Source organism: Nothoprocta perdicaria, unplaced genomic scaffold (genome assembly GCF_003342845.1).
Source record: "Nothoprocta perdicaria isolate Ctin4 unplaced genomic scaffold, notPer1 scaffold_189, whole genome shotgun sequence".
Taxonomy (NCBI): Eukaryota; Metazoa; Chordata; class Aves; order Tinamiformes; family Tinamidae; genus Nothoprocta; species Nothoprocta perdicaria.
Window position 1 is genome coordinate 388130 of NW_020455082.1, and position 10365 is coordinate 398494.

At 41.5% G+C, this 10365-nt stretch overlaps 1 protein-coding gene across 2 annotated transcripts in view; it reads right to left on the reverse strand.

Moving 5' to 3' along the window:
- The window catches only part of GOSR1 (golgi SNAP receptor complex member 1), a 30525-nt gene extending 20254 nt beyond the window's left edge, over nucleotides 1–10271 (reverse strand). The window contains exons 1-6 of one of the 2 annotated variants that reach the window (XM_026036960.1): nucleotides 10205–10271; nucleotides 9823–9931; nucleotides 7946–8033; nucleotides 7606–7713; nucleotides 5538–5629; nucleotides 5060–5134 (exon numbers count right to left, since the gene is read on the reverse strand). In XM_026036960.1, coding sequence (XP_025892745.1) covers nucleotides 5060–5134; nucleotides 5538–5629; nucleotides 7606–7713; nucleotides 7946–8033; nucleotides 9823–9931; nucleotides 10205–10235 — 503 coding nt within the window. In that variant the 5' untranslated portion in view covers nucleotides 10236–10271. Of the gene's footprint in view, nucleotides 1–5059; nucleotides 5135–5537; nucleotides 5630–7605; nucleotides 7714–7945; nucleotides 8034–9816; nucleotides 9932–10204 lie in introns of both variants that reach the window. The other variant, XM_026036959.1, reaches the window with a different exon arrangement.
- Nucleotides 10272–10365: the final 94 nt, after the last annotated feature.

Sequence of the window (10365 nt, forward strand, 5' to 3'; positions counted from 1 at the left end):
CTCTTCTCCCATTGCATCTTCCAGGTCAACAAAGTATTGCAGTGCTCTATTGCACAGCGTGTCTGTGGCCAAATTCCACCATATTCAGTGCTTCTCTGCAACCACTCAAAAAAAAATGCCACAGCTAGCATGGACCTTCCTTCTATAGAAGATCTATGTTGCTTTCTTTACAACTGCTCTAAAGCAAACTAGTCAGTATCAAATTGTCTTCTGTTAAATTCGGTATTAAAACACAAAACAAACCAAAGAACAAAAAATTAGTTTAATTTGGAGACAATCCTAGCAATAAGAAAAATAATTAAAAAAGGGAAAAGCAGCAGAGGGTCTAAGTCGAGCAGAGCTCASCGGTCCCGAGGCTGCGGCGCAGGCAGCCAGCTGGGCACGCAGGGAAGAGGCTCCCCACGCTCCTCCTTCCCTGCTGCCTCCCTAACCACCTTGGGGAAAGGAAAAGGAATTGGGGAAAAATTGTTCTTTTTCCTCTGGCCTCTTTCCAAGCCAAGGTAGAGGCGAGGCTCTGTGTTACTGTATTATCCATCAGCTGAACGAGTCCCTGTCCGGGTGCCTGGGGTCCGCAGCAATCAGGGGTGTGGAAGGGAAGGCAACAGCAGCTCTTGGGTTTTAATCCAGCGCCAAAGGGCCATGGAAGCCTAAAAGGTGGCAAAGGAGGCTGAGCAGACGGAATAGGCATCACACACGGGAGAAAGGAGTAGAAAAGTGAATTAAGAGGAGGAAAGGGAAGCTTTTCCCCAAAATGACAACACACCTATAATCAAAAATTCTATAAGGTGCCTCAGCATTTCATTAAGCTGCCTTCTCCATTACTGAAGGTAACATTTGCTAACAACATCAATATTTAGAGAAAAAAAAATGGTCAGCAAGACACTCCCTCTATTAAGATTTGGACTCTATTACAAATGAAAACAGTTGAAGACATTTTCCCGGAGATTATTGTTTAGTAAACAGGGCCATTTCTGCCCCAACAACAGGAAATTTGAAATAGTCTTCTGGAAAAAAAAAAAAAAGAAATGCAATAATAATAGTAATAACGCCAATAAGTACTTCAGAGTGCTTTAAATACATGAAGTGCTGCCCAAACGTTAATTTATCCTACACATCTCCATGAATCAGCTCTGTCTCATTTATACCACCATTATGCAACTGCTGCAGATTCCTGCATTTCTGTCGCTCGCCTCTCCGATTCCTCCCTTCTTTCACATGCAGAGCACATCCCTCTTCGCTTTGCTCTCTCCCCTTCTGTTTTCCTCCAGAGTTTCTCATCCACCTCCTCACGCATCGCTGCCCTCTCCGTTCCCAAAGCTACAGGTTACAAGAAGAGCAGAGGGCATCATCTCCTTAGCTCGTCTGGAGGATGGAAGCAGGTGTAGGATTAATGAGAGCTGCAGTGGCACAGGCAGCTGCTGCACCCCCAGCCACCTCTCTTGCGAAGGAGAGACACCTTATTTTGGTGAGCTGGAGCTGAGCACCATCCTGACACAGCCCCAGAATGGCAGAACAACTGTGCTCAAGCTCATGCTTATGACCATAAAGCTTTATTTCGATTTTCAAGGAATCTGATGTGTAATAATCCCGTAATCTCTTACACATCAATTTTCCCACAAATTTATCAATATCACCTGAAATGACTGGCACCACTACACATGCAATACAGGTAGTAACACAGGGAAACATTTTCACTCACAATAAACTTGCGATAGTGTGCGTGCTTTTGTATCAAACACATTAGTTCCTTTTTTTTTGCTGACTTAGGACCCAGTTCCTCAGTAACTGCAGAACTTCTCAAACCCTGAACTGACAGGACTCTTTCCTCTGAGGCAGCATTTTCAGAGCAGTTTCTAAACTGCTAAGGCAGATCTATTCATTGAAATTTGGTTCCTTCAGACAGAAAACAGCATTAGAAGAAAAAGGATGACTTGTTTACTCTCCCGGCAAAAAGCACACAAACAAAAAGATGAGACGTTTACTGAATCACAAAGACCCGGGGAAACAAATATTCAGAAACCTCCTGCAAATATTTCTGCAGCACCTTTGATGATATTTGCTTTAGCAACTGCCGAGCCAAAAATCTAAGGGTTATTAGCTAAAAATATCAACAGAGCATCATTGTGCCATTTAACTTACTATCTTCCAGACTCATTTTAATTGGCAGGTGCTAAAAATTATATACGTAAGACCTAGGTGATAGTGTTTTCCTCTCCAGAGGCACAAGAGACTACTCTTGACTTATTTGTACGGAAATTAAATGGCAAACTAACTTTGTGGCTGTAGTGCAGCCCCAGCAGGGAAGCGCTGCCGGTGCCAGGGGCGCTGATGCAGCACGAGCCCCACCCAGGGAGAGCAAATCCAAAGGGATGCACCAGCCCCACCGCTTACGGCCAGCAGTTTTATGGATTCCAGGCATGCGATGCCTTTATATGCTACAAAAATTTCCTTGGTGTTTAATATACGTTGGGCCCTTGCTACCAACCAGGTTCACGCATCTTATTTCCCTACCTTTTCCGAATTAGATCCGCCTGTAAACACTAGGCAGAATTAGTTCTTCATTTGTCAGTCATCCTTTCCAGAGGGGGAAACACAGATTCCTAATATTCTCTGTTAGCAAGTTAGGAAATAAGTGTGGAAAAGGCTAAAGTACTTAATATATAAATGAAGCAGGGTCACAACTAAGTGCATGCTTTGATAGTCCATGCTCATATGTAATTGCTGGCACATTATTTCATTATCTGTCAGGATGGAGGCCACTGGCAAAGCTTATGATTCAAGTTCTTCTATTCAAGTTCTTCTCAAAGGTTTCCCATCTTCATTAAGAATATATCTAAAATCCAGCTGCAACTTTGCAATCAATTTAAGTAACATCACTCAATTCTACCAACTAACCTGGCACCGTAACTTACTGCACTGCTACCACTCAGCATCCCAGAATTCATTCAAGGCTTATCAGTTTATTGTAGGAACATATTTGATATATATAATTTGCCAGACCCTGTTGATTTCTTGAGCCCTTTCACTAGCTTTTACAGCTTCTTGGCAGCAATAGCTCATTAACTGCTTTTTCTGACGACAAATGTGTTGAAACCCTTTGATAGTTTTCCTAGCCAGTATCTGGTTTTGAGCTTACTGCTCCTCAATTCAGAAGTTTTCAATATCTTGCAAGCTTTTGATTTCTGGCCAAGGTTTTCTTCTTTTTCTACAGTAGATTCTTTCACATACTTTAAAGTTATCGCCACCTTGCAGTGCTTTCCATGTTTAGTTCTGGCCCTGTTTCTTAAGGATTCCCAACTTGCACTGATTTATTAGTTTTTCTTAATTTTAATGTTGTGATTTTTTCAAATCTTGATATTTTTGAGTGATCACCTAAAATCATCTAAAATAATCTACCATCTTCTGAAATTGCATTTTCATTCTATATTTTATACTGGAGATTTTAGTATGTTTAAAGAGATCAAAGTAATCAATACTTCAAAGAGTGCTAGACTCAATTTCTGAAAGCGTCTGCCAGACACTGCTTACAAAATATTTCAAGGTTTCCTCTCATCATTGTTTTAACTTTTCAAAACAGCACATCCAGAGGAAAGCCAGTTTCTTACAAGTGTATTTTACAGCAAATACTGAAATAACTTATTTGTATCTTTCTTTAGCATTTATTGCTAAATAAAGAGATATTACTGCTCATCAAGAAAAAGAAATCATTACATTTACAAAGAAAAAAAAGTTTAGCCAGATTGAAAAATATATATACACACACACACATATATATTTGTTCTTCAACATACAGTATTTCAGTTAACAGTCTCCTCCCAAATATTAAGCTTATTTTTCCCTGGAAACTTTACATTTCCTGATTTCTGCTTCTATTAATAAATACAACTCAGACCAACTCAGAACTTAAGCTCTAAATTAATGAATTATTGAGTTATAAAGATAGCAAGGAACTTTCTTTTAATCTGCCCTAAAAGCTTTTTGGGCAGTTCTGACCAGATGATTAAGTTACTGTTAAGGAAGCACATTTGAGAATGCCACAGGCAAATGTTTTTCTTTTAAATGAAAGTCTGCCCTCTTGTGTAAGATGGGAGTTTAACACAATTAGGGTGTAGAGGATTTAGAGGCACAAAGATCAGTCCTACCATATGGTTTTCCAGTGCTTATCCACTGGAATGTGCTGTTTTTCCTTCTCAAATGTATTCTGCTTGCTGCCAACAGGAGACAATTACCACTTTGTACACACAAGTAGTCACTGTACACATTTAATAAATAGATAATAATAAATAGACCTCACTTGCAGACTAGAGTTCTGCCAAAGAGCAAACTGACAGACTTGTTCCAAAATCCCCTAATAAATAAATTCCACTAGAAATTCCCACAATTTTCAAGCTGTATTTGTCCTTCAAAGCAAAATATCCAGAGTGAAATAACTGATGAACAGGGAATATACAACTAAGCTAATCACACTCTAAAGCCCTCTGCAGCAAGAATAAAAGTGTTTCCTGCTCTGCGTGTTACCTTGGCTAATAAGTTAACAGTCCATCTCAAAACATTTAAATGTACAATTGTTTTAGGATTTAGTCTTTTCACACTCCTTGTGTACACCTTCAGTAGAGAACAGGAAAAAAAAAAGAGAAGGAATGATCTTCCCTGTATAATACTGATAAGCAAAGGAGAGGAAACGAGGACTGTTTTGTTTTTTAACTCTTATCCTAGTTATTACACTGGGAAGGGATATAATTTCTTAAGATCAGAAGAGGTCAAGCATGATGTCTAGGTCACAAGTGACTTGCAAAGGGCAGACAGCATAAAAACGTCAGTGTTGACAAGCTTCTAAAGTAGAAACCGTGGAAAATTAGCGTGACTGCCACCTACCACACACATTTCACAGCATAAGCCACAAACGTTTTTCCAGTTGCACAAGAACCAGAGCTCTTACAGAATGCAAACTGCGAATCATTCATCACTAATATTATCTATCTATCAAGGGAAAAAGCTTTCATCCATACTTGATTTTTTTTTTAAAGGATATTAGACACCCCCCAGCTTAAGCACTTACTTTCGAAGGTGTTCATGTTCCTTCAGGAATAGCTCTGTTCTTCTGTTGTTCACACCTGATCCACTTTTATATGATCTAAAATGTAATAAACAAATAAAATGAAAATCTCTTTTTTTTAACCAAAAGGTTTTGGGTAGACACTATTTACATGCTTTATTATTCCTAAATGACTAAACAGAAAAGCTTCAGCCCCGTTAAGATACTTCTAAACTGATTTGACATAGCTTAATAGTTTTACTTTAAAAATACAAGTTTGTTATCACAGTAAAACAAAAAAGACAAAATTGCATTATAGCTCATTATAGCTGTACTAGGAGCCACGAAATCAAATAACTTTTCTTGCTTTAAGAGACAGATGAATCAGTTATGTATGCCAATTACTCTCCTCCTACAGGAGGGCTGTGTCTTCTCCTCAGAGGAAAGTCTGATGTTGTTGCTACAACACACAGCACAATTCACAATATACAACACGACTTACTCGATATCTTTTCGTACTGATCCCAATAGATTCTCCCTTTCTCTTATTGCCAGAAAGTTTGCTTTGGTTTTGTGGAACTCGTGAGTATAATCCTGTAATAAAACCATTATTACAAAACCAGTTCACTTTAACAAAACAATACATTCAGGTAAAATCTGATCATCTTTTAAAACATTACCCATCCATCCCTTTATAAAAAGTGTAAAGAAAGCATATTAAGTGGGAAGGTAATACAAAGCATATTTAAATCTCACTGCTTTCACAATATCTGCTAATTTTTGTTAGCTACAGCTATGGTCTTGGGGAAGATCTTTTCTTCTCCAAGAGTTCTTCTCCCTTTTCCAGGTATCTACAACTTTTTGAGGACGGATTATTTAGTGCTGGAATTTCCCATTAATCACTGAAGCTGAAACACTAGTAAAACTTACTTATTTGTTGTGGTGACGACATCCTTATGTTTATTTCAAAAAGTTATACTGGATGAAAAAAAATTCTGAACAGTTTTAGACAGTTATTCTTTAAAGATATTGAGTTGCAATCTTACATTTACAACTTTAGGAGCAGCTAATACAGTTAATACTTCTTGACAGACAATCTAACTGGCAAGTGGTGTTTGGTGTTCGGTGCAACACAAACCACCAGAAATATTTAGCACTATTTTTCATATAAATGCTATATCTTTTACAAAATGCTACGTCTTTTGTATTGTGCATTGTACAGAAACCAAAGAAAATAGTCTCCATATATCTAGCCTAATAAAACCCACAGTTTTAACATTACTGCTGTGAAATGTAAGAAATTTGAAACATAGTTTATTTCCTTCAAGTCCCTTTAACCTTTTAGATGGTTCGCCAATCACATTTTCCTATTCTGAATGTTAAACCTCTCTCTAATATTGCTATGTGACAGACCACATAAACCACAAGATGAATTCACCATAGCGCTTTCTCCCTTTTGCTATATAAAGGCACTGAGGTGGTGGCATGTTATAGTGTTCTTTCTTAGCTAAACACTGCCCTTTAAATGACAGCTTCCTACAACTCAAACAGTGTAAAAACTTCATCAATTTGATGAGAGAACATTAAAAAAAAAGTGCTATTTTTTCAACCCAGCTCCTGCTCAAACTGTTGGGTCTAGTTTTAGCTTTTCTACTAGAGAAGAGACATTCAATATTACAGTGTAAGACACACATCTTACAGTGTAAGACATCCATTTCAATGGATGATTTTCTGGAAAAAAAACTGAAGCCTAACGCAACTCGTGCAAAACAATCCATGTGACATGTTTTGGAAGTGAGTTGCATTCACTAGCACAGACTGCAAAACCTTCCAAACACTCTCGCATAAACAAGAGGCAGCAGCTAAAGCAGAAACCTGCACAGGTCCTGGGAACAGCCCAGCTCTACATTTCATTACAAACTTCCAAATGAGATTCACTTCCATAGTCAAGACTTTCAATTGATTTTTTTTTTCCAGGCAGCTGCCTAAGGGTAGTTTTTCCTTTATCAGAGATCTCCAATGGCAATTAATTTTAGGTAGCTAAATATTGAAGAGAGTAGAATATAACTTAGCTGAAAGAAAAAAAGGAGGTAGGATGGAGAGATGGGCAGGAGCAAATAAAGCCTAGCAGAAGTTAATACTTTGTATTTTGATAAATGATCAGTTATACAAAGAATAAACCCACTTAAATACTTAAAAAATCAACTTCTCCAAGTAAAATAAATATTCAGTTACAAGAATGTTTTCAGATCCTGAACTCACAATACATATAAAAAGGTATTTTTCAGTTAGCTGGACTCTTTCCTTGTTGTACGTCAGTCACACTCATTACAGCATGGATTTTTCAGTTATAGAGCATCCCTGAGACATCTCCTGGAGAACTGGTATTTTTGTATATACATGTGTATAAAAATATAAGTGCGTGTATCTGTGTGTGTGTATAGATGTGTGAATGTGCCTATGTACACTGCATGCCCATACATACACAAAACAAACAAGTATGTTATAGTACCAGCAATCATTATTCCAACACAGCAACAGAACAAAAACAAGAAGAATGTATTTGTTACCTGTAATATATCTCTGTGACGCTGTAATGTGTGCATCAGTGCAGCATTCAGGGATGGGACTCCTGCACTATTTGTATATTCTGCCATTTTGTCATTTATTCCAGTAAGCTGAAAGAGAAAAGCATGAAATAAACTATTCTCATAAATAATAAGTTGATATAAAGCTATAACGTTACTTGTAAAGTTATAAGATATGCAAGCTGAAGGAGCTAGCTCTAATAAGAGACACCTCCAGAAATACCTACCGTCCACACTAGCATTACCCAGGCATTTTTGTCACAGGATTCCGTACTGTAACATCTACTAGAAACTTAAGTCAAAATACAGTAACTTGCTTTACCTTTCCCAGCAGCTGCTCGATCTCCACAGCCATCGTCTCAAACATTCTGTCCTGGCTCGATCCATTTAAGAGAGGAGTTGTGTCAGAGCTAAAGAAAAAGAAGAGGAGCAGTTCCTGAAAAGCTTTTTACTAAGGCAAAAAAAAAAAATAAATAGAGAAATGCTAGTTTTAGGTGTTAGCAGGCTGTATTACCTCAGTTTTCTAGAGGAAAAAGTTAATTTCAGATAATGACATTTTCCTCTTACAGTGTGTTGTTAGTCCAGGTAAGAGTTAAAAGCATATATCACTTGTGGAAAAGTAGAGCTTCTGCTTGGAAGATCTGCCCAACGTTAGACATCTGTCCAGCAGCAGCAGCACTCAGCTGTACTCGTCTAGCACCCATGTTTCTCCCCAAGCTTTGAGTCTGACTTTTTTTTAAGTAGCAACACTGCAGTATTGACATACTATAAGTTTCATGATTATACATTAACAGGGTGCTAGGACTTCCCAGTGACATTTTATGCAGACATAAAGCCACACAAATTGTACAATTTATTACCATTTCTGTTTCATACAGTTCATCTTCCCTATGCTTTTAAAGATAAATTTAAAACATGAGAAACTATCTACTCAACAGAACAACCTGCAGAACCTTTCCAAAATACAACTCTCTGCTTTGGTAATCTAGAACAATTAAGAGGAAAGTTTTGCTTGGGAAAGCAGAAGTAAAACAATCAGATTATACAATGAGCAACAGACAGCAAAGAACTAGAAATGCAAGACACACACTTTGACCTAAGAAATGATTCAGCCCTCTAGCATATCCAGTCCACTAAGGTACCCAGTCCTGGAAAACAAGAAACGCTCTGATGAGTCAAAGGAGCACGACCGAGTTCCCTGATGAAGGTAACGAGAGGGATGTTAACAACCCAATGACTCAAAGGGACAAGAAAACGTGGGGTTAGAGCGTATGCAGGTTTGTGTCTATCAAAGCACATCTTGCAGGGTTTAGAAGGACAGGAAGTAAAAACAAGCCTGAAACCAAAAATCAACACAGACATGCACTCAGTTGTCATGCTCGTCACTGACATGCAACGCTAGGACTCGCAAGCAACACTCAGCGTGTTCTTTTGAGAGGTTGTACACAAGTGAGGTTGATTATCAACGCTGCGGAACTGCAGAAAGACCTCAGCTCTGGCCTACAGGCCGGAAAAAAAATCAGTTTTATTGTAATTCTCCAGTCAAGAATTAATCTGTCCACAGCAAGTAGTCACACATACACATGGTACACATCCACATGCACAAATCACAGAACCCTTAAGGTTGGAAGGGACCTCTAGAGGTTGCCTACTCCAACCTGCACACGGAGGGTCACCTAGAGCATGTAAGTATGTGTAGCTCTCACTCCTTATCTTGTAAGAAACCCGGGAACTAAGAGCTCTTTCTCCTGCAGGGAAAACAAGGGAACTGGCTCCTTCCCTTCCCTGGGCCCGGCACAGCAGGCCTGTGCCCCTCATCGTTAACCAGGGATTCCGAATCCCACCCTGGAAGGTGCAAAGCTACATTTGGGGAGTACAGGAACTTCAGGAAACGCTGTGAACCCTCTGCTGTGTTCACACAGGTGAAAGCAGAAACCAGCGGGGGCGGCCGGCTGTGCTGCGCCTGTTCACACGCTACAACCCAAGGTTTGACTACAGCTTTGCCAAGCAACACACGGACACCCCTGCAGCCGGCACGTCCTCCTCGCTCACGCGGGGCTGACCACCGTGTCCAGAGCAGCACGGCACAATCCACAAGAAACGGCCTTCCCAAGAAATCCAGGCTCAAAGCCGCGGGGCGGGCAAGCGTCGGAGGGAGCCGGCGAGGCGGGAACGTAAGGAAGCGGTTAGTACCTATACCTGTCGCGCCTCCCGTCGCGGGCGCCGCTGTAGCTGGTGCAGAGCTTGCTGAAGGAGACCAGCTTGAGGTCCAGCTCGTTCTCCAGCTGCCGCGCCTGCTTGCGGAGGTCTGCGCGGGAGCAGAGCGGGCGGCGTGAGCGCGGCGGAGGGCAGGGAGCCCGCGGGGTGCCGGGGACGGGGGGCGGCCCGGGAACGGGGTGTCGGGGAACGGGGTGTCGGGGAAGGGAGGCCCCGCCATGGGGCAGCGCGGCCCGCCCGCCCCGGGAGGGGCCCGCGGGAGCCGGGCCGCCCACAGGCAGCGCCGGAGGGGCGGCGGGCCGGGCCCTGCCGCGAGGGAGGGAGGGAAGGCCCCGCGGCCGCCATGGCCCCCGGCCCCACTCGCCTTCCCAGTAGTTGCTGCTCGCCGCCGCCATCTTTGTTGTCCAACGTCAGCCGCGGCGCGGCGCCACCGGGATGGGCGGCGCGGAGGGGCCTCGCTTCCGGCGCGGGGGACGACGGGATGGGCGGCGGGGCGGAGCGGCGGGGCGGGGCGAGGCGGGGAAG